The 25,453-nt window shown below is 34.4% G+C and overlaps 1 protein-coding gene across 3 annotated transcripts; it reads right to left on the reverse strand.

The window, feature by feature from the left end:
* Positions 1-1,233: 1,233 nt before the first annotated feature.
* LOC149560415 (WAT1-related protein At5g40240-like) lies at positions 1,234-13,480 on the reverse strand. 3 transcript variants are annotated; one of them, XM_089824676.1, is made up of 7 exons: positions 13,021-13,461; positions 12,297-12,359; positions 2,892-3,008; positions 2,235-2,484; positions 1,989-2,147; positions 1,747-1,898; positions 1,234-1,607 (listed from the first exon to the last, which is right to left on the reverse strand). In XM_089824676.1, the coding sequence occupies exons 1-7, from the start codon at positions 13,230-13,232 to the stop codon at positions 1,415-1,417; spliced, it is 1,146 nt and encodes a 381-aa protein (XP_089680802.1). In that variant the 5' UTR covers positions 13,233-13,461; the 3' UTR covers positions 1,234-1,414. The 3 variants fall into 3 exon arrangements, with proteins under 3 accessions (XP_089680802.1, XP_089680804.1, XP_089680803.1); XM_089824678.1 differs by lacking the exon at positions 13,021-13,461 and adding an exon at positions 12,739-12,835; XM_089824677.1 differs by lacking the exon at positions 12,297-12,359 and having other exon boundaries at positions 13,021-13,480.
* Between the last annotated feature and the right edge of the window lie 11,973 nt (positions 13,481-25,453).

Here is a 25,453-nt window from a genome sequence, read left to right on the forward strand (position 1 = left end):
CAATGTTTCCTTTTGGACAAAATTTAGCGACGTTTTAGGAATGGTACACCAACAAGATATTGATTCAAATATTTGACACCACGCCCATTGCAAATCCATGCATAACACCAACATTTGAAATCAATTATGTGATTTTAACACTTCAAATGAGGACACTTTGGATCTCTATCATAGAATGTTGACACTAGTTACTATTGTAATGGCATAAATTTAAAGCAAAATGAAATTAAAAACAAAGAGTTCATCTTTAAAATATACTTTAAAAAACAACTCACCTCTTACGAAAATAAAACTTCATCTAATATCTTCTTGGACATTAATGGGCTCTAACACATAGGCAGGACTTCTTAATCAACCACTTTGAAACCTTTGATAAATCTACAACTCTAGTGTGGTGTTCAACAAAAATGAATTGTTTTTGTGTTTTGCATTCACAACGACGTAACCCAAATTTGATTTATTCTTTCAAAAAAAAATTTGTCACTTACGGTAAGGTTGGGGTCCCATCAAGTGGGGCTTCCTTAAAAATAGGATACCTGCTAAGAGTTTTTAGGAATATTTAAAAGGGAACGGTCCATTGAATTTTCTTAATTTATTTTAGCTTTAAAATTTTAGCTTCTTAATTTAAGGAAGCTAGTGGTCCCATGAATATCATTTGAAAATTTTAAATTTATGATGTCATTATTTTATTACTATCATTATTAAATTTTTAAAATAATTAATGAATTGTTGACATATGGTGAAAAACTCCTAAGTTGGTATGACTAAATCCTTCCCCACCCTATTTTCACCCCCTCAAATTGAGAGAAGTAAAAAGTTGGAGCTCCTATTTTATAGAAAAAAATTCCAATCAAACCTTTAGCCCCTCCCAAAAACTTTTCCATGGAATTAGAAAACAAAACAAATGAGATTGAAAATTGTGCCCGAATTGACACAAGTTTGCTCCTCGTTCATAAGGAAATTTGTGAGCTCATCTAGGGTGGACCCATAGATGAAAAGCTACCCTTTATAAGCCTTCCCGTCTAGACCAAACTGGGTGAAGATTGGAACCTCATTCAATGGTCTTGTGCACAAAACTAGTAACATTGCGTATCACCATGAATGATGCATCGTTCCTACAGATTTCTATTGTAAATGAAACAATGAATTTGCACTATTGGACAGAAGAAAAGTTCATTAACTGATGTAGACAAAGACATCAAGTAGTGTGACTGAATTTAAATAACTCGTAGCTCCTGCAAGAATTAAATCAAGAATCGTAGATATTTCTGAAATAGTCTACTATAATCGGGGGAGTAAAATGACCTCATGATGTTAACAAACACTGATAGCACGTTCAACTTTCCCTAGCAGTTACAATTGAGGAGGTAACATTTTACAGTAAAGTCCTGATCAGTCCAGTCGTAATTATGAATTAAGGATCTTTGTTTGCCAACAATAGCTGTCTACTTTCAATTGGATCATCATCAATTAGATCACCATCATTTGGATTGAATTGGCGATTTTCCGAGTCTATGCTTAACAGTTTTTCATTAGCATTAGCATCTCTTGATTGGGCCCAAATCACAGCATAGAAACCTGACACAATAAAAAATGCTCCCAAAACGCTGCAAATGCAAGAAATAACACAAAAAGTTAAATTTAACTCGACAGTCTTCTCATTACAGATCTTTCGTCATATTATACTACAGCACTGCTTGAAAAAATGTAAAGATTAGCTTAATTTGAAGAACGTAAAGGGTAGACCTTCCAATATGTAGTCTGTCACCAAGAAATATGGCTGATGCTATAGCCGCAATGACTATCCCAATCGGTTTAAACATTGCCACAAACAAAGGTCCTTTCTTGCGGTTGCACCAAGTTTGCATGGTGTAGGTAAGCCCCGTACCAATAATTGCCTACAAGGAAGGGATTATTTGATTGAGTCGGTATATATTGTTGATTCTAGTAAAAGCATGAGATGACTGTTGACAAGTTGAAATCCTTACTGAATAAAAAATGCTTATAACATCAATATCCCAATTTAGACTCCAAACAGCTAAGTTATGCTCAGCTACAGATGTCAGAATAGCTGATTGCATAGCCGCAAATGTTGTGGTGAAAAAAGTAATTGACAGTTCAGCTGGATATCTCTTCAAAGTTGCAACCTGGATAAAAAATGTTTATATGAGCCTATTGTTAGCAAAAATATAAATGAATGGAGTTTCATGGATCGACAAGTTAAATAATATTACCTGCATTATGTTCCAAGTTGACCAGGAGATTGACGCCCCTGCAAGAAAAAGGGATCCTATGATCCAATCTTTCACTGTTGTTGTCTTCTCTGAAGTACGGTAATTTTCTTCTGAATCGTGATTTAAAAACCAAAGGGTTTTTATGGCAGGACCCTTATAGAAAGTAATAACCATTGCTCCACCAACGGATATTAGAGTACCCAAAAATTTTGCCCGGCTACTTGAACTTCTTATATTCACTTTCTCCAGCCTGAACTCATATGATGATACAAATTATATAGAAAGAAGGCATGGTGCTAGGCAGAGATAAATACCCTGTAAGAGATTCTAATAAGAGAAGAAAATAATTAAGCTTCAATTAATTGAAGTTTCATCCCACTAGACTATGAAGTAAGGAAGATATTGGGATTCTGTGGGATAGACAATTCATTCATCTGTATGTATAGTGTTAGGATACAGTTAATATACAAGAACAAGAAGAAATGTTATTTGAAACGTTAAAAGCATCATATTCTTCACAAAGCATGTTGCACAAAAACATCTGACATTCTAAAGATATGGAAACGCAAAACCAGTTCCATTGCCGGGTAACAAGTAGAGGCACATAAATGAAGTATACACAATTATGAGAAATGAAACTGTTGAATTCACTTTTACCTGAAAATGATTGATAATACAAAGGTAAATGCAGGGATCAGGTTCGCCATTGCAGTAGCTAGTGTTGGGGAAGTATAACTTACACCTGTGAAGACACAATTCTGCATGATGGTAAAGCTGCAAATCCAGACACAATTCAGCAAATCAGAAATTAAAACTATTAGAAATATGTCTAGATAATAACAGACATTTTGAGCAAGCGGTAATTGGTGGTGACAAAAAGTATGCAATTTTTTGCCTCTTCAATTTGGAATAGGCTATTTTCTGCAGGCTGTAGTCATGCTGACTGGCTTTCACATGATGCCAGCAAGTCATAAGCATTCTTCTGTTTAGAGAACCTAGTACTCATATGTAGCTTCTCATTCAAATAATAATTATGTTCAATTTTGGAGCTTCTCTCAGTTGAGAACTCCTGATAATTCATTGATTACACAGCCTTAGATGTATTTTGTTCCAAACCAGATTTCCCCACATTTCCTACAGTATAAAACACTCCAAAATCCAACTTCCTGTTGATAACCAAACTTTTATTCCATGGATCCAAAGACAATTTTTCATTGAGATTTGATGATTTCATGATGAAAAGATAATTCTCTGCCTGGGAGAAAATACTTATATCTGTTATTATAGCTACAAACGAAGGGAATTAATAATTTATTATGATTTATTATTACTATTTGCATGAACGATGTCTACATATTTTGATGCATGAAGGAAGGATCCTAGATATATGCACCTTGCCACTTATTTATTGTTTTTTGTATATGGGTACACTGTAGAAGCCTCTCCAAAGAACACCATGATTTGTCCCCCTTCTAGTACAATATATATTTAGAGAGTCCCTGGTACATGCTGTTACGCTGTACAAATTCTTCTAAATCATGGCTTGTGTACATCCCTATTGTTAAATCAATAAGGTCTCCTACTTCTTTGGGAATTATACTAAACGCAATTTGGAAGGATGATTTTCCAGTCAACCCACTCACACTGGAACCAAAGACAAACTCAAGTGTCACAGGGCTAAATCATATTCCAACTATGCTCCTGAGAAGATCACTAAAACTTCTATTCACAACTTTGTACTCGCCAGCAGATTAAGGATGATGAACTGAAGTGAACAGCAATTCACTAACAAGTAACAAGCTTCTTCCTCGATATCTTATGAAAAAATGCATAAAAGTTTATAATCTCTGTTACTGGTGATGGCCTTTGGAATACCATGCAAATGAACAGCTTCCATAAAATCAGATGAACCACTCTACTAGCATTAAAAGACTCCTGACAAGGAAGTGACTTACCCATTTTTTAGGATTTATCAACTATAGATTACCTTATTGTGCTTACGGCTTAGTTAGTATTATCCCTAATGCTGTAACTATGCAAGATTCTTTCTGAATATGGTTAATCCCTGTAACTTGAAAACTTCCCTTGGTAACTTAGTTTGATATGCAGAGACAAAACTCTCAACAGTAGGGCACGTGCATGGCCGAATAGATCTTTCTTCTATCAAATTCCAAGTGTTATCACTTATCTCGAACAAAATGTCCTTCAATACCCCATGCATATATGAGTAATACAAACTTTTTTTTTATGAAAGGATAAACGATCATACAAAATAAGCTAAGTTACCAGGGGTCATCATTGGATCCCCCCGGACCTACAGAAGTTAGAACTGGTTCAAAGTTCGGGTAGGATTCTGCAGGGTTCCAATTTTTGCTTGCTGGTTCGATCTAGTTCAAACACGAGAGAACCAAACCCAAAAAAACCAAACCAAGTTCGAACCACGTGCTTTCTGGGCCCCACAGATGGCAACAAAATGTTTTTTTTGCAAAATTTAAATAGATTCTGGCATACAAAACCCTAAAGGATTGTTATGAAATCGTTTTGGTGGCCTCTCATTGTCATTTTTTGTGGCCTCTCATTCTCATTGTCATTTTTTGTGGCCTCTCATTGTCATTGTCATTTTTTGAAGAATTTGATGCCAATACCATTGTTGCTGCTGCTGATCCCATCGGCCTTAGCTCTATTGCTGAGTCAACTAATGCCAGAGAAGAAGAAGATGAAGACGAACATGAAGAAGATGATGAAGAAGAAGAAGATGAAGAAGAAGATGAAGATTGAAGAACTTAGAATATTAATAGATTTTTATTCCATTAGTTGAACAATGAACGTAAAACAATGATATTTGAACTTAATGCTATGACTTATTTTTAGTGTTTTGAATCTTTGATGTTGAACTATATGATGGTATGATCACTATGATTACAAGTTTATGGTGTTTTTGTTATTTAAATGTTTCTATGTTACTATGCAACATTCTAATTTTAAATCATGTTTTGCATATATATATAATTTTTACATTTTTGTGTACTAATGAATCCAAACCCCCTTCCAAAATTTTGACAAACTTGCGAACTGGTTCTCAAACTTCAAAATTGAAACTTGGAACCGAACTCGAACTGGTAACTTAGGAAATAAGTAATCATTATAGATTTTATCTTAGATGCACACATCAGTTTCTCTATGCTTAAAGGTTCAACAAAATAATTTGTAAGACATAACTATTTCAAGTTTCAAGAATTCAAAGGCCAAAAGAATAGCTTTTAAAGTTAAATTAAATGTCCACTTCATGCACCAACCACAAGATTTGATTTTCCAATCATATGTTCAATCACCATAATGAAACTTAACAAATAAGTGAAGATAAGAGACATAAAATCTCCATGGCCCATAATGTTACCTTCAATGTCTGGATTAAGGAAAAAGGCTCACGTAGCCTAATCCAGAAAATACTCAATCTCAGAGAAGATAGTTTTTCTTGAGATTCACATGCTTCAAAATCTCGTGAATTGTCAGCAATACAAATCTATACTAATAAAAATCTTGCAATTGTTGAAAGGAAACGATAAGAACATACAACTCTTTGATCCTATGAAGAATACCTACTTTTAACTTAATTTAGTTTGATGGTTTCAGGATTTGACTGGGCAAGCAAAAGTTTCATCAATGATTCGGATCATTAATACAACTCTCTGTGGTCTGCATGGGAGCTAAATTAGGAGCTGGTTCTGACTGTATTGGAACTGCTGTATATTGGACATTTTAGTCTCCGTAGGAGATAATTGAGGGGACAAGCCTCTGTCGACAAAGTAATTTAGGGGTTTGTTTTGAACAAAAAGGGAGCTGGAATCATAATTGTAAATTATGAGCCTCTTATCTGGGAGGTCTCGGGTTTGAGTTTACTTGAGCTTAACAAATAATAATTAACCTTGGCTTCAGCCTATTACCCATCAACAAAAGGGGGAGCTGGAATCGTAGGAAGTCAGCTTTTGAGGATGAAATTTTCTGTTACTGAATAATAAATTCAGCAAAGGAGTACAAGTCTATAACTTATCTCTGTTATATAGAGGATGTGATGCAGACAATTCCTTGGGTCCTACAAATTTGTAACCATGTCCTCTATATAACAAGGAAACAATAGCACAGAGACAAGTGAAAATTATAGGCTTACAATCCAGAAAATTTCCTTACTATATTAATTATTTCAGTGACAGAAAATTACAACTTCAAAAACCTCTGAATTCTAATATTACAGCTATCCCCTTTTATCATCAACAAACTCCTAAAATAACTCCTTAATAAATACCTAAACTCATTACTTAACTCCCCTTGTAAGAGACGCAGCAATCAAAAACAGAAACAATCAAATCCCAAAATTACTCCTATTAAGGCTGCCAAGCCACTGCTGTTAAGAAACAGTTTCATCAGTTTTCCTATCTTTTAAAATTGTGAACCTCCTATTTCAAAGCCTGTTTACATAAAAAACTCTTTAACAAGTAAAATACTAAGAATATTGACAACCTAATCATTACATTCTTTTTTCGCGATGCAGGACTGGCTTTTGTCTTGGAATGCTGCCGCATCAAACCTCTAGGAAAGAGGTTGGAATAGATGACTCAAAAACCACTACATGACATTCCCTTCTACCTGATTAAATATTTCTTCAAATCATTACATTTTTTCCTGTTTTGCTTCCAAACACTTGTTAGAATAGAAATCCTCTTTCTTTGCCGATTGGTTTTCTTCCCATTTTCCCAGTTTCTTGAAGGTAAATCCTCTTTCCTTGCCAATTGGTCTCCTTCCTGTTTTCCCAGTTTCTTTAAGTCTTAGGAATTATCCTCCATTAAAGTTAATCATTACTTTTTACACCACTTATATCACTTGCACATAAATCATTTAAGACATAAATAAGGTTTATGGAATAAATCCCTCAAAAGTGCTTTGCCCTCTTCCGCATTATACCATTTAGGCATGCTTTCCTTTCCATATTTTGTCATGTGGCCTTCATTTCTCTTAGCTCAATATGATAGTTTTCAGAAAAATCCTTTTTGAAATTGTCTTGTATACTATAGCTGTTTGTATCTTTCTCCATTATTATACTTGTTCTCTCCTTAGGGAAGTGATGATCTTATACTCCTTTGTCATCGCTAATGGGATACTCTAAACATTTTTCTAGCTGTTTGTTGACAAGTTTTGTACTTTAAAAAAATTAAATCTTCATCACATATGGGGCCCCCAAAGATTTCCATCTCTGCTGTAGCTTCCTCTCCAACATGGACTGCTTCCACTGCTACAGCGAATTGGGACTCCTCTTGTGATCGGCTGCATTCCTTCTCATTGCAGTATTTTATCTCTTCTCTTTTTGCATTGTAATCTTCTTCGGAGTAACACAACTCAACAGCTCCATTTAACTTTCAACTATGTCTTCATCCCATTCATATATTTCTGCTCTATGGAACTCTTGGAAGATCTCATTCAAAGGTCTTTTGTTCACTAATATTTCTGCCAATTCCCAATGGATTCTATCTTTCCCTACACACTAAAAGTTCTACTTCTTGTCTAATCCTTGAGTCAATGGCCTTCCTCTGTGAGGATGGCTCTTGCCCACAGAATGGATATTTATTTCACCATTCATTTTCACCTCACAACTCTTCAGTGACTTTGATGTAGATTGCCTTCTATTTGGCTCCTTAACATCCCATACCTCATAATCTTCCATCATGCACTGCAACTCCTCCAATTCAAGCTCTAATCGTTGCAGTTATATTTTCTACTTTGTGGTTTGATTTTGTCTCTGACTTTGTCTTAATCCTTCTTCCAACCTGACTATTCTCTCTTTTGCGTCATAATATAAATCCATATTTGCATGTACACTCAAAATACCAAATACATAGTTGCAAATCTAAACTACTGATTCTCTTTCATCATTCATCAACACATGATACTTTGGTAAGCTCCATGCCAATTATGATTCAAAAGCCTTTCAATTTCTTTGTTGTTGCGCTCCTTTCTTTTCGTCTTCCAACCAATTGGTCTCACTTTGCTTTATGTAAATGGAGAAGATGGCTTCTGCCTCCAGCCCCTACTATTCTCCTCTTCCCCGAACAAATTCTTCTTGTACTCATCCTTGCATCATATTTACTACACTAACTACCACAGAATGACTGTAAACAGAAGTTAGGGATTATTCATTTCTCCTGAGATCTTCTTCTTTACTCTGATACCAAACTGATGCAGATGACTCCTGAGGTTCTACAAATTTATAGCCAAATTCTCTGCATCACAGAGGGACAATAGCACAGAGACCAGCAAAAATTATGAACTTATTACTCCAGAAAACGTCCTCAGCCTATTCGCTATTTCAGTAACAGAGAATTACAACTTCAAACACCTCTGAACTCTATGTTTACAACTATCACTCCTAGTTTAGCTCCTTGATAGAATACTTAAACTCCTAAATTAACTCCTACAGAGATTGCTAAATTTACTCGTAAGAAGACTGCCAGACAACCACACTAAGGAACCACTGCATCAGGATGTGTCTACTAATTTGCAGGATCTGAACAATGTCTGCATCAATCATGCTCCATGATCCATCATCAGGATGAGTTGGCTAGAATAGAGAAAAATAACTTTACCTCCCTCAGTTCACTAGTTCAATAAGAACTGTTCCCATAGTGACACACTACACAGAAAAGGACAATCATATGTTCTACCAGCATTTATTCCTTGGCAACTAGCAGTCTTAACACATAATAGTTTTGTTCTATTGATATTCAATCTCTGTTTCTTCATACTCGAATGTGAACCAGAGTTAGCTTCAATCTCATGCTTCTCTTCCTCTCTTTTTGGCTTATGGTTGACATCATTCTTATGAAATGTTCAAGCATGTATCTCATGTATTCCTTCCCTTTCATTCCACCAGTTTTCTGAAAGGTAGTTGAAAAGAATCTTGACTATTTAAATCAAGACCACTTCAAGAAAAGGAAATCTTATATGGTTTAGGATTTGGAAAACATGCCAAAGTCAGTTTTTAACCATTTCTAAACTCACAAAAATATCAACAGTTCATCTGGTTACCTTTCTCTGGCATTTACATTTTGCCCCGAAGATGCTTCTAAAATCCTATCATTCATGAATTGAATTCTTTACAAATATTGTGAGAAGTTAAGAACTTTATGGTTGTCATTGCCTCTATAACACTTTAAAAGTTGTTCCCAGTAGCCAAACTTTGGATGACTACACTGCCCCTTTTTGTTCTACTAACTGTATCTTCAGTCTTTTACTGCTACCATCTTTCATTGTGTGTATTTCTAGAAACCTTTCCATCTCCATTTCGATTGGAAGTTCCATGATATCTATTACTTAAACTTCCTGGAACTCTTTGATTAAATCTGGCCTTCTGTTCAGTCTTTAAAGCACAAAGCTTTGTCTACAGAATGCAGGATTGTTGTTACTATTTCATCTTAGGTTCATAGAATTCATAGAATCTGCAAACCATGTCCTCATCTTAGCTTCATCTTTGTTAAAATATGTCTTTATTCTTAACCTTATGAAGCTCTCTGCATATTAACATATTCTTGCCGAGACAATTCCATTTGTCACTGATTCTGCAGAGCAGTAACTCCTGTTGATAATCTGCAGGAAGAGACTTGACTTTTAGATGCCTAAACTCTTTTGGTTTTCTATTGATCTTTTCTTTTGGTATCTTCATGTTGCATTTTACAAACTACTCCACCACAGGTACTGGATTTCATCTTGGCAACAGAAAATTTAACTCATTGTAAACCTATTATGTTGAACCATCTTTACTTTTGCACCCAGTCCAAGAAGATTTTGAGGATCACACGCCCTTTAAAATCTGAATCCACTGTTTTCACTAAGATCCTTGGTTGGAGCTTACTTGAATGAATCTATCCATTAGTATTCCATAACTCGCGGAAAGTCATGTGAGTTTAGGCAGGTCACGGGCTGTGCAGTCATTGGTGAGTTTTCATGACCTGTCACCATGAACCACATGACTCGGCCAAGTCATGCAAGTCATGCCATGACTTTCTGGGTCCGATAATCATGACCTGCACATATTGCAGAAAGAGGTTTCTTTACCTTAAAGCTACAATAGACTATAGTATAAGACTTACTCTGATATGCCAGAGGAAGAAGCTGCAATGCTCGTCTGTGAGCCCCCAACTTCAACAATATATGTGATTAACACAGAAAATTTGTATCAATCACTAAGCTATGGCTAGTGCAAGATGCAAGGCATAGCCCAGGAAGCAATGCATTACAAGTTCAATCAACTACGATACGATAGAGGTTGTCTTAGTGTTATTTTGTATACTAAGTTCAATCATATTTTTACATGATTTTCTATTCCTGAGCAGGAATCTTGTATTTGCTGAAGACATATGTACAGGCAAGGAAAATATATATAGTCATGTAATAGTTAGTAACTATTACATGCCATATTACTAACTACTACATGCCATATATATTTTTTCATTGCCTGTACTTATGTGATGGATATATGTGATCAAATTAGCTTCTTTTTTATGATGTTTAGTGTCTTTAAGCTTTTTTAAATAATGGGTGCATGAGACAAGTTTTAAATCATTAAAAATCTCTAAACTTCAAGGGTTTTTTTCATTTTGTCGAGTCATAGCAGAGTAACAAGTCAAGACGACTTTGCCAAGTCATCGCCAACTCCGAGTCATGGATCTATGCTACCTATAGAATCTGCTCTGAGTTTATGCTCCCTTTTTCTGTTGTTCATACAGCTGAACCTGCTTGCTGCTTTTTAGTTTTTAGGATTATTTTGAATGAGGTGGTCCCATGAACTGTACGGTTTAGTTGAGTTTAAAATTTTTTACTCCAACTCAAGACCTAACATTTTCACACTCAAAAATGCAAGCCTCAAATGTAGGAGCTCCTTTTCGGAAAAAGATGCCAACTAATCCCATAGCAAATTTCTTTTTTCTTCTTGAGACCTCCTCTTTCTGAAAGATAGAAGCTTAAGCCCCCACCCCCTAGAGTGTCCCATGAATTGTGTTGTACAGTTTAAACTAATTGATTAAGCTCCAAAGTTTATGGAATGTGGTGGTCTCATAAATTTTATTACTTCACGTATTCAATTCAACAGATATGCGAAATAATTAATGCTCTAAATTATTTAATTTTCATACTCTTTTTTCAGGAATCCCCATGGGACAGTTGCCTTGAGGTCACCATAAATCTAAATCAAACTTTAAGGCATACACCACACAAAAATCTTAGAAATTTTGAAACTTCAAGCAATACTTATGTTCAGTTCTCTATGCTTGGCTTGGAGACGTTATCTAGTAAGGAACCTCTATTTGCTATAAGCAGGCAATCCAGTGACCTGAGGACTACTGTCACTAATCCGGGTCACTTTCATTAAAAGTCTTCTTAAACGTCCCATGAATTTAACTCTAATCAGTTTTTCCAGGTTTTGGTTTTACCAAGAATAGCATTTTGCTCAACTGCTTTTTCTGGCTGGGGAATAAGAGAACGACATGTAACTATTGTATATTTTAAGTCAGTTTTTAGAGTTGTAAGGAGTGTTATGGAATAGAAGTTGATCGCACTGTTATGTATTGTCTTTGCTTGGCTACTCTGGCAGCAGTAAGATCTTTTTTATAGCTTACTTGTAGGTGCATTTGAGTGTGATCATGTTCTTGGCCTCTAAATTATTCTGAGACTTCAAATTTTGAGGCTCAATTGCAGATACAGGGTATTTCTAGATTTCTACTCAGCGGGTTTAAAAGAACTAATCTGCACCAGTTGAACTTTTCTGCATCATGCCCACAATAGGTTCTCCCTCACCATTAACCCGTAAGGTGATTTCTCTTGAACAATTGGGTGTTACCTTTAAATGAAAATGTGTCCTTAGCAATTGCCATGCTTTGCTCCGCAAATAAAGCTTTAGGGCCATTGTCAAATCAGACAAATATTAATATAGTCCACAGCCTCTCTAAAAGTGTTTGCTCGCTTTATATAAGAAAATTAAAGACAGTTTCATTTCACATTTTCCGAATCAAAGCTTACCCACACAAGGCAAGAACGAAAAATCTACCCAGAATAGGCCATGTGAGAGGTGGCCGTTTACCCCTGCAATCCAACCCACCATCTGAAATCAGTACATAGGTTACTTTTGCAGTCTTAAACATATAAAAATCAATTCATATTACAGAAAAGTTCGTGGGTATTACAGAACAGTGTCATTTCGCTTGAAAGTGTTGCCATTGTAATTAAGTTAACAATTGATTGTTATATCAAGGGCAAGCCGAATCACAATGTCATACACATCATTGTATGTTTAACCTAGAACAATTTAATGCAAGGATTAAAGGAGAACTTCACACTGGAGAAGAATAAGAGGGCATGTCAAAAAAAACGGAAGTACCCAATGCCCAAATAAATGTATCTCACAAAATTAGAATAATTTCATTGTTTCAAGATTCTAATTGAGGTTATTTGGTCTCTTAACCCGTGTAGGTAGTTGTAAACCCTCCACCGGAAAAGCTTGAATTTGTCCATTCCGAGGGTTCCTAAGAAGTGCTACAGCTCAAAATTTACACACTAGCAGTTTTGTTTATGCGATATTTTTCAGCGTACAGAAGCACTGCAATAAGTTTTCTGTAAAGTTAATATATTATAAATATACAAAAGCCACCCTCGAAATAGTGCATTTTGCAATAGTTAAAGCAAATGGGTACAGGTTAGTTCTATTGAAAAATACAAATGGGTAGAGATTAACTCTAATATGTACCTGTCTACAAAAAACGCAACTGGGCATAATAGTAATGAAGCCAAAGCATTGCTGTAGACTACAAACGCAAAATTGTTCAACCCTTTGGAGAAAGCGGCTTTGCTCAATGTTGTCAATCCCACATCAAAACATTCCAATGAAATCATCACTGCAAAAGGCAGAAATTTATAAAATGAAGCCATTTTGCTTTCCTGCAAAAGATTTCCCATCATGATAATGCTTTATATTAAGCGAACAAGGTCATTTTCTAGGCTAAAATGCGGAGTCACATCAAGATGCAGATCTGTTCTTCCTATTTGACAGTTGAGATCTCACATTAATCAGGTGGACCTTGTTTGCCCGTAAACATTTGAAAATGTGCTAAATTTCGTCATGTTGCACACACTACGGAATTGAGAGGGATGCATATTTCAGAATATACAAGGAAATGTCTCGATCTTTGGTCTAAATGATCAGTCTCATTCTGGTCATGTTGCCGGTATACCATATATTTGATTAAAAAATGGCTAGTACAGAGAGGGGAGCATCTTTCTAGTTTAACGGGGTTTTGTGACACAAATCTTCTTGTTGGGACACATACAAAGAAAAGTCCATCGTTCTACAGCATATGAGATGGAGAAGGCCAATCAAATTTGCAAAAAGTGCAGAGTTGAAATGCGCGTTAATGAATGGAGTACCTTGGGCATGGTAATAAAAAGAGGCATAGGCTAATCTCCTTCAAAAGTTTCAAAACATCAAAGTCAAAAAAACAAAAAAAAAAATCTAGATTCATGGAACACAGTGATTATTTTTTCAAATTTTTTGTTGTTTTCGACTATAAATTATGCCGATCATGAAGATCAAACATTGAAATTTTCAAAAAAATCTATGATGTTTTCGATCTTTTGAAAATTGGTCAACTGTACATTTTTGTGGGAGGATAGCCACGTCCATAAAAAGATACCTCTAAAGAAGAATTTGTGGTGACTACTTGACATGATATTTTTTAAATGTAATGTTAATTTAACTTAATTAACTAGCAATGGCACCTTAGTGTGCAATAGGTACGCACTAGAGGTATGAATGATCATTTAAGTATTTATGTCTTTGCATCTTCCTCTCATCCTTTTGGTATTACATTATCTCTTTATCTATGTATCTTACCGTCTATATCTCTTCCTCTTTATCTCTCCCTCTCTATTTCACCCTCTATATCTCCCTAAATCTCGTTATACCTTTACATCTTAATCTACCTCTATATCTCTATATGAACATCTATATTACTCTATATTCATCTCTCTCTCTCTCTCTCTCTCTCTCTCTCTCTCACTCACACACACACACACACATAATCTATCCATCTTTCTATGTCCCTATAACCCCCCCTCTCTCTATCTCTTTATATATCACTTCCTATATCTATCTTCATCTTTCTCTCTCTACCACATCTAGATGTAACCCTTGCCCTCTCTTTCTCACCATTTTCTTCTCTCTATCCCTCTTTTTTATATCCATTCATATTCTTACCTACCTAACATATGCATTTGTTATATATGTCACTGCTACACCATAATATACGAAACCAATAGTAGAAATAAGCACATATCAAATCACATGCAACTCTCATGTCTATCATTTCTTGGTACCCTTCTCTCTTTATCTATCTAACTTTTTTTATGCATATCCCTCTCCTTTGTCTCTATCTCCATTTCTATTGATAAATAATTTAAATAACATGTCATAAAATTATATAAATTAAAATTTTGTATATGTAAAATTGAATCATTCGTTCTTTATTTAAATAGTACCCATCCTCAAGGTCCATGGTGGCACACTACGTTGACAAGGGGTGGGACGAGGCAATTCTCCGCCATATCATGGACTATATTCACCATGAATTGATAGAAAGATGATGCATTAAAGTGCAAGCTAATGATTTTCCTCTACATGTGCCAAGAAATTGAAAGTCATGGTGTTAAGGATAATTGGAGAAATTGGGGAAATTCATCTTAAGGGTGTATTTGATCTTAAGGGTGTGAAAGTCATGTCATTTGGGATAATTGAGGAAATTGATCTTGAGGGCATATCACATATTCTTAGGGTCACATGTCATCACACTTTGCATCGTGCTAAAGCACAGTTCCCTAAATATGCAAGTCCCTATGTTGGCCTTTAGAGTTTATTTCCCAGTCATACACTCTGTCCAAATTCATGACAAGTGACAACAATAGTGGATCAACTTCAACATCTTTTCTATTCCTTTGCAACCAAAATTGGATTAGTTGCTAATCTATAGTTGAATTGCTTATGTTTCTTCATTTACACTTTTGCTTCAGAGTGGATATTTGATCAGGTTATTTTGATAGCTGCCAATCCACGTTTCCCTTTAAAAAAATGTCATGAATAGTAATAACTTCAATGAGCTAGATGATCTCAATGGTCGTCCACTACTATCAAGCATTCTCAATTGTTTGTCATCCAAATTAGGTCGAGCATCTCATATAAGAAAATGCCTATGGTGTTAATTAAATATAATTGAATGATTATTATTAAGTAGTTTGGCGTAACTAATCAATCATTGAAATAGGTAAATTATATGTTATTTAATTGTATTATTTTGAGTAAATGTCAAATAAATAAGGTATTTAATTTTAAATTTGATGACAGATATTTACGAGTTTTGTTTGTCTTGATAAAAATAAAAAGTAATAATATGAAAATAAATAAGGTCATCTTGGAATCTAGATGGTACTTTCTGTAGAATTTTTTTTTTAAAAATAATAATACTAAGCTAATAGTCATCTTCTACATGTGGTGCAAAAGCGATCAAACCCTTGCATTGTTGTGTTGGTGTTTGGAATTCCAGTCCCAAATAGGGAGAAACTTAGAAGGTTTGGTGACAACATGATATTTTGTTGTCATATTTTTACAATCCTTTTGTAAAACAATTACATGCAAGTAAATGTCCAAAGAGAAATATCTCAAAGGAAGTTAAAGTCAATGGAATATTCTTAATTCAAACTCCAACAACCTCACTATCCAAACCTATATATTTGTTATTGAAACCATGTGAATTTGATAAATGTTAAGGGCAAGGAGTCAAAATCAAGGTTATATTACATTAGATAAAGCAAGGTAATAAAGGCACTAAATACTTCTTGAATTGCTTTAATTACACGCATAAGAAAATGTAAGTTGGTGCAATAAGGGATAAGAATGATATGTCTCTATAGGCAAGAGCCTACAAAAATATGGTAAGTTGTGAGCCTCTTATCTGGGAGGTCTAGCGTTCGACCCTACTCAAGCTTAATAAATAATAATAATGATTAATCACAACACATAGTAATCATTAATCTTGGCTTTGGCCTCTTACTGGTCAAAAAAAGGACATGTCTTTACTAACCAAAAAGATATTTAAACGCTATTTCATAAATTTTATGGAAACTTTTCAAGAAGGATCCCATTTGGCTTGATGTCCAATTAATATTGGAAGACATTATAAAAAGAATATCATTCTAAGGAAGATTGACCTTGAGTATAGTAAATATCTTGATATATTGTCTCGGTTTTTAATAAGGGTCGTCTTTGGGAAAGGTTACTATTTTTGGAAAGTTTTAGTTTATTAATAAGGTGTCTATTTGAGCACACATTATTCCAACTTATTCTCTAGAGGTTCATTTGTAAATTCTTGTGGCAAGATGAAGCTTGGTTTTTAAGATATTGAATTTTGGTTTTGGCAAGGTGGTACAAAAATCATGAACTCATTTTTGTATACTTTGGAATCGTTTTAGTTGGCAATTTGCAAGCCTATAGACATAGACAAGTTTGAGAGGTTTTTGAAAAGTGGTTACAATAGCCAGTTGGTTCCATAGTACATAAGAGATGGCCTCTAGAAGTTACACTACTTTAGGAGAAAAAATAAAATATCTTTAGTGAGTATCAAATATCATTTGGGGCATATTCTTACCATGTTCAAATGTAAGGAAAAATAATATAATGGTTGTTGGCCTCTAGAACCTTATAGGGAAGTTAAACTTGACAATAATAATAAGACAAATAAGATTATCAAGGGGTTATTTTTTATGGGGCATATCATGGCTCTAACTTACAAATTATTGTATTAAAAATGCACATGTGGTTGTAGTGTGTTATTTTTTAGCATTATAATGTTGAAGATAATAGAAATAATGTTTTGTTGTTCTACAATTTTTTGTTTGTTGCAATTCCATATTTATGTCTCTATTGTTTGTTTTTGTTTTATTAAGGGGAGTACCCTTCCTCAAGTGGTAGTAGAGAAAAAGTTACTAGGTGTGTAAAAAAATAGTGAACATGAGGATTTTTTTACCAAGAATTTGGTTGTGATTCTGAAAAATAAGCTTAAAAAATACATCCACGAAGGAAATGTGGTGGAAGAGTTGTGGGTATTACATAAGAGGGTTTTAGAGCCCTATTGAGATAAGTGCAAACATTGTAAGAGGATTTGTAAAGAGGAAATTATTTAGGGAAATAAATGAAAGTGCATATGAATTTGAAGAACAACTAGAAGAAGAGAAAGAAGTGGCTAGAGACCCTGAGGAAGCTAGGTTTTTTATGGTCATTTCTAAGATTGGAAATAGACCAAAAAATTGAAGTTTTTATATTTTTTGGAAATCTTAGTCCAAAAGAGTTGATTGATTGGATCAATGATATGGAAGAGTACTTTGACTATTAAAAAGTAGAAGTTCCTAAGAGGAGGCAATTTTTGCAAAGGCCAAGCTAAAAGGTCATGCTAAAATTTTGTGGAAAGAGGTTTAGTTAGAGAGAAATAGAGCAGGGAAGGGGAAGATAACAAGGTAGGATCAAATGATGGAAAAATTAAAGAGATAATAAACTTATGTTGATAATGAGCTTGATTACTAAAGAAGAGAAAGGGCTTAAATAATAAGAAATATCCATCTAGCAATATACAATAGACTTCTATTGAGTCCTCATCATAACGAGCCAATTTGAAGCCAACAAGGAGAAGGTTTGCCATTAAATAAATGGATTGAGGTCAAGTATTAAAGAGGATTTTATAATTGTGAGAATGTCTACCATTGAAGATGCATATAATTTTTTTTTAAAGATAGAAGAAAATTTAAACAAGAAGTTTGCAAGAAAACAAAATGGAAGAGTTCATGGTGGATGACCTAGTGGATAATCTTATGGAGGTGGGAATCAAGATAAGAAGAAGAAAAGTGACTCTGGAAATAGCTAGGTTAGAGTGGATATAATTTCTATCATACTCATGATTAAATCAAAGAGGAAGAGGAAGAGGAAGAGGACCAAGAGAAAGAGGTTTTGTGGGATATGTCTCCAATTCAGGGAAGAAGGACATACAGATTACGAGTGCCCCTAACCATCAAGGGAGAACATATGGAATGTCAAATTAAAATAAATGATTTTTACATGTAGATGAAGACATTGAGTAATCACATTCTAAAGATGTTGAAAGAGGAGAGGTATTTGTTACCAAAAGAGCCTTGCTAATTGATGAAAATGAACTTGAGAAAAGGACAAATTTGTTTTGCACAAGATGTAAATATCATGGTAAAGTATGTAATGTCATTATAAATGGTAATAGTATGGATAAACTTATTTCAACAGAAATAGTTAATAAATTGAAGTTGGAGAGAAGAAAGTATTTGAATCCCTATGGCCAGATTGCTTGTTTTTAGAATGATCATGTGACTTTGGTCAATGAATAATATTTAATATAGTTCAAAATTGGGAACTATCATGATGAGGTGTTGTGTGATATTATGCATATGGATATTTGTCATTTATTTGTAAGGGAACCATAAAAAAATTCTCATCTTACAACACATGATGGGTATACAAATACGCATTCTTTTCCAAAGGATGAAGTTTGACATAAGATGAAATTATTGAAGGAAATAGAAGAAAATTTAAATATAACAATACAAGAATGTGTTTAGTTATTTGAAGAAGTTTCTACAAGGCATGAAAAATGCATATGCATTTTTCTTTTTCTTTAATTCCAAAAGTTTACAAAGAGGAAGTAAGAGACGTGCCTATGGAGGTTGTAGATTTTTTGGATGAGTTCCAAAGTTTTGTATTTGGTAATATGTTAGATGGATTTCCATCTATAAGAAATATTAGTCATAAAATGGACTTGATTACTAGATCTAGCTTTCCAAATAAGGAAACTCATAGAATGACTCTAATAGAAGGTGAAGAGTTGAATAGACACTTTTGCAAGAGTTATTGTAGAAGGGGTTGATCTAAGAGAGTTTACATCCTTATGTAGTATCAAAATTGAATAAAAATGGAGAAATAGAGTATGTCTATTGACTCTTGGGATATCAATAAGATTACTTTCAAGTATAGGTTTCCCTTGACAAGAATGGATGACATTAAGAACTATTTGAGTGGACTAGAGTACTACACCAAAATAGATTTAAAGAGTGGATATCACCAAATCTATGGGTGAATGCACCAAGTTGTGGTGCCAAAAAGCTGACACACAACTCAAATATCTAAATTTCTAAAAGCATGCATGCGCTATAGCATGCACACACTTTGGCTTGGGCTCCACAAGCCCTAGGCTTGTGGAGCCCAAGCCAAAGTGCATGCATGCTATAACATGTGTGCACTTTTCAAAAACTCTATAAATGGGTTGCAAACTTGCAACCCATTCCATTTTCCCTTATTTCTTTGTGTTGGTTTCTTCTTTCCCCTCAACAACATGCACGTGGTTTGTGGAATTTAAAGAATTTTCTCATTCTCCTCAAAATGGCTCCTCGTCGTCAGAGATCAAGATCAGGATCGTCAAGTATGTTTTCTACTCTTCTTTTTGTATTATTTTGTATGTTCTTGCATTGTTTTGTATGTTTTTTAGTTTTGCTTCAAATTTTTTTATTTATCTAAAATGCAATTGGTTTCTTATCAGGAAATGTGAATAATCAACCGCCAAATCCCCATCCTGATCAAAAAAATCAAAATGAAAACCCTCCATAAGATCAAAATGAAAACCCTCCACAAGAAGAGTAAGAAATTTCACAACCTCCACTGATTGAAAGACCTCCTCTTGGCACCCAAGATAATATAATGAATGAAATAGAAAGAGGGAAAAATGAATTAGAAGCAATCATTGGTAGGTCAAAAGCTTGTGGGAGAACTAATCCTATAAGAGCACTATTGGCATCCTCCCTTGAGTCCATTATGAGCCATGTGGCTTCTGTTAGTGGTCAGTTGGATATTTGGTGTGTTAAGAGAAAAGAACAAAGAAGATGTTATGCAAACAAATTATCCTATAAAGATGTAAGAAAAAAGGGTATAGAAAAAGGTAGCATACGCACATTGTTTAAAAAGCCTAGAGAACAAAACATTATTAAACATACAACTAAAAGGTTCCCCATCCATTGGTGCATACATGATGATATTAGAAATAAATTTTGGGATATATGGTGGATGATCTTTGATGCCTCTCCCTACAATAATCATGAGGTTCCAATATATTTCTTTAAAAAGGTTGTATTATGAATTTTTCCTTGGGGAGATCCCCAATTATTTTGATATGTTAGATTCTCATGGTAGAGGTGGGGGGTCATCATTTAAGAGGTTAGGGGCACATTGTGACCCTAATGTAGTTAGGGTGCTTGTTGTCAAGTGACAAGGTGAGCATGTGATTATTCCTTCACGTGTGAAAGAACATGTAGAGACTAGTACTCTAGGGACTATCAATACTTTGACACAGACCCTAATTCATTGTGCTAGTCTGTTAGTTGAGGAGGAGCCTTTTTTGCATCACAATCACATGTGCACATCATGTGGATCCTTATGCATGTTTGGTAGTCATGTTGGAGACATTATGGATGATGGGCTAGTCACTGATGAGTTCCTAAGTGACACATTTAGCATTGACACATAGGTAAATTACAATTATAATAAACTAATTTGATCACATTCTGTATGTATAGCGAATGATTAATTAATTAGCATGTCTTGACATTATTCAAAATTCAGGGTAAGAGTGTTGATGGCCCTAGTATAGATTCTTTGACCACATTTTACATCTCATCGATGAGTCGAGAGGTATGTATCGATTTAATCATTTACATTTATAAATATATTTATTAAGTAATCATATAAAGGATTGACAAAAAAAAAATATTTATGTACATTAGTTCTCTACTAGACCATCAACATTCACCAGGGACTCTGAGCCTAGGCATGATACGAGCTTCATAGAGGTACATTTGTTTCATGTTCATTTAATTCATTTGATTATATTTGTTTCATGTTTCATGTTACATGTAAATTGTATTATATGATTTGCAGTTATTGACATCTAAGACTCCTCCTCATCTTTGCGAGTCCATCAATCATGGAGTTGCTGTCATGATGGCTAGTTCAAAGCCATTGACTGAGGTATGAAAGAGTTTTCATAGTTTTAGTTGTTATTTATAATAGTTAGTATTGAAATTTCAAATGGTATTTATAAGTATGATCAAGTGATTATATTGATTGAATTATTGTAGGGCCTTGTTGCTCCTAATTGTTCAAGAGCCTTTGAGGTGGATGTACAAAGTGACTATTTGATGGCAGAAAGAAAATAATTAATCTTGTGTGTACATATGTTTGATTTTAATGTATAATAATTATTGATTCATTTCTACTTTGTTTGCATCAGCTCTAGTTAGAGAGGAGCCTAAACAAGAGGACAAGTATGCATGTGAGGAATACCCCATCATCTCCCTCCATGCAATGACCAAAGACCTCTAGGAATTTGTTTCCTTCCCCTCATAGGAAGGAGAAGATATAGGGATAGACACACATGTATAGGCATTAGTGGACATATCTTGGATTTTATGTTAGTGGACATATTCAACATACATTTGATGTATATATGACATTTTATATTTGATGTATGACATAAATTTTATGTATGGCATTATTAGACTTATGACATTATTGGTTATCATAATTTATGATATGTTTATTCATGTATGACATTATTCGTTATCATAATATATTATATGTTTGTTAATGTATGACATGATTGGTTATCATAATATATTATATTTTTGTTCATGTATGACATTATTGGTTATCATAATATATATCTTGTTTTTCTTGTTTACGTTTTAAGTAATTTTCATGCAAAAACTAGTGGATTCCCAACAAGAACAATTTTAAGGCAAGCTACATTTCCCACCAAAAGCTAGTGGATTCCCAACAAGAACAATTTTAAGGCAAGCTACATTTCCCACCTTCCTAAGTGTCTTCAAAGACTCTTTCCAACTTGGTTACAACACTGAACAAACTTCTACCCAACTTCACAAAACTACTTGATCACTTTCCCTATTCAAGACTTGGGAAGCAATAAGGGAAAAATGAGCAAATTTGAGAAATGAATCCTACTCAACTTCTTGCTTCAAATGAAAACCTTAGACACTTCAAGGAACACCTAATGATGAGGTTTCCACAACTGGTTTACTCTCCTAACATGTATTTTACAAAATTGCTCTCAATAGGCCTAATTGCCCTTGTACCCCTTTTTGTGGTTTTTGGACAACAAATTTGTTTTTCTCCATTGAACCTAGCAAAAAAAATAGGTATTTGGATACCCTTTTTGAAGTTACACAAAACCCCAAAGCTTCAACTCCCCAACCTACTCTAGCACTCCTGAACCTACAAAAACCTCACAAGCCTAATTGGCCAAATCAAGCTTGGAACACTTGGAATGTGCAAGAATAGGTTCTTAGGATTGGTTTGTTGTTAAAGAGGGTTTTATTACACCTTTACCAACATGGAATGACTATTTGCCAAGTTTCATAACCCAACTAGTGCAGGAGCACCCTAACCATCTCCTTTGAATTTGGAGTCATAATTAGTATGTTTTTGTGTCATGATAGGTTAGGAAGTTATTTATTTCAATTCACGTATTTAGGTGTTCAATTAAGGTCATGTTGACCAAGTTCATGCTTTAATCAATATGGGTCTAAGTCAGTCAAAGTCCCTCAAAATTTGGAAAATGCCATGTAAGGCCATAGATGGAGTGTTAAAAGGTCATAATAAGCTTTTAGACCTATTTAGGGTACCAAGAAAGCATGTGAAAGTATAAAATGCAAAATGTGCAAAAAAATATGTCAAAAAAAAAGTTGATGTCAACATTTTTTTGCAAAAATGACAAATTATGGAAGATGGAAGGTCATTCATCTTGGATGAGCTCTTAGAGAAGGTGAAAGGTCATGTTATGGTATAAACAATGTAATGTCATGTAGAAGATAAGGGGGAAGAGGTGTAAAGAAGAAAAGTGCAGAGTATGGTGTGAATTTGTATAATAAATCATTCATTTTTGGTGAGATTCTACTAATGTACTGTCATTTGATTACAATCCTTATTCTTTTTAATATCTCATGGTTATGGTGACTCTTAAGCTTCCTTATACATGTTAATGAAGTTAGGATCAATACTAAGTGTTGCATGTATGTCTAAAATCACTAGTTATGGTATAGTTCTCTGTATTCATAGATTAAGTAGTAAATTGCATGCTTCTTCAGGTTAAATGATCACAATACCTATATGTTATCTTTATATAAAGTGGAGGAAGATTTAAAGGTTCACTTAGTTGTTCTATATCACCATATTATAAGTTGATACCATAGCTTTATTTCTTATTATGGATATGGCCGAGAATTAGTAAATACCTGCTAATTGCATGGAAAATACAAAGGATCAATAATTGAAAACATGATAGTGGCTTGGTTAGAGTTTGCATGTGTGTTAGAAGGATTGTATGAATTCATGGGATGCTAAGGAACCTCTTGGAAGAGGGGAATAGATGAGATAATGGAGTTTGGGAGACAGTTACCATTATCAAAAATGAAACCCTCATGGAGACAAGGGTTTGAAGAATCTGCATTTTACTCAATGATTAGGAGCCCAAAAGTTAGTAGTTGGAAAGGTTTTGATAAGGTAATGGAGTATTAAAGTTTGTTTTTTTGAGTTCTTTAATAGTTTTTAGATTTTATAATTTTTAGAGTTTATAGTTTATAGTTTAGTATTGATAGGTGATTGGAAGATTTTGATTTCTCACCTAAATTCCAAGTTAGGGCTACAAGGAAGCACCCTCATTAGGTTAGTTTACTTGTAATGGTGTTCGAAGCCTACTAAGGTGTATAGAACCTTATGAATGTTTGAAAATAACTTTATTGGTAGTGAGTTAAGCTTTTGGAAGTAATTTGGAGTATGGTTTTGTGAAAGATCTTGGAGGGTGTAAGGTAGTGGAGGTGTTGTGTGTTGTGTGAGACAACTGGTTGAGTTTGTTGAAGGTTTAGGTAGAGATATTTGGAATAGGTGAGTGTGGCATGAATAATAGGCCAATCACCTGGTCTCTATCCTTGGAAGAGTCCCGAGGGACTGCATGCATTATGTTTGGAAGGCTTGGAAGAAGCCTAGTTATGGAGTTTGGTAAGAAGAATAAGATTAACACCTCCCACTTGCATTACCAACTCTAAGCCCTGTCCAAAAAATCAACATTTTAAGGACTAAAAACACCATATTTTCACACCAAGGCATGCTCATTAACCCTTTAGATCATCTAATAAAATTATGAAACTTAAGAATCTTAATCTACCTACCCCTAACCTTAGGAATTTCTTAGAAAAATCATATATTTGGTATCAAAAATTTGTTGAATGTACACCTTATTCCTCCTCTAACTTCATAGAGAATATTTTCATCATTTTACATCCATTTAAATTTATTACCAATTGATTTGATTGGTTACAAGGCTAATTTCAACATTTTCCAAAAAATTGTTAAAATTGCCAAAAAGTTGTCAACAACTTTTATTGCAAAATGCAATTTTTGCACTAACTCTTCCTAGAACTTAACCAAGTGGTTTTTTGTAACACATAGGACCTATATAAAGTTTAATGACTCTCAAAACACTTATTGAGTCAACTTGTTAACAAAATCAACAAAAAAGAAAAAATCCTTAGGACTAAGGCAACTTGGGTTTATACGTGACCTCAAGTTCTCAAAAACAAGGATTTCCTTATTACCATAACAAAATAACATGTTCAAAATGCGGTGTATAATAACCCCTTTACCTTCTATCATGAGTCTCCATCATTGGATGAGATTACATGTATCAAATTTCCACCTAAGTGCCCTATGCCACAAGTTTTAGCATCACCCGAGATGGGGCCGCAAAATCAAAACAAAATCCAATCTCCAAAAAGAGAGAGAGTTTATTTTAGGTGTTGGAAACATTATCCTATAGCATTTAGAATTGCATCCATACCTCACACAAGCTCTGAGATATGCCCGATCAAAGATTGTTTCCTTATGGCATTTAGTGACTCTTAGAGACAATTTGGTTCATCGTGCTCAAGAACGTTTGAGTGGTCAACAGGATGAGATGAGCTTGGGACTAGGGTTTACCCATCCACCTAGAGATAAT

This window comes from Cupressus sempervirens, chromosome 4 (assembly GCF_028749045.1).
Source record: "Cupressus sempervirens isolate cs-2001-9-10 chromosome 4, ASM2874904v1, whole genome shotgun sequence".
NCBI classification, from domain to species: Eukaryota; Viridiplantae; Streptophyta; class Pinopsida; order Cupressales; family Cupressaceae; genus Cupressus; species Cupressus sempervirens.

Bases quoted from the DNA above. Each gene is read 5' to 3' on its own strand.
- LOC149560415 (XM_089824676.1), bottom strand. From the start codon at position 13,232: ATGATGGGAAATCTTTTGCAGGAAAGCAAAATGGCTTCATTTTATAAA. The intron at 2,485-2,891 runs GTAAAAGTGAAT...ATATGAGTTCAG, and splicing joins GTATTATCAATCATTTTCAG to GCTGGAGAAAGTGAATATAA. The intron at 1,608-1,746 runs GTCTACCCTTTA...TTGCATTTGCAG, and splicing joins GACAGACTACATATTGGAAG to CGTTTTGGGAGCATTTTTTA.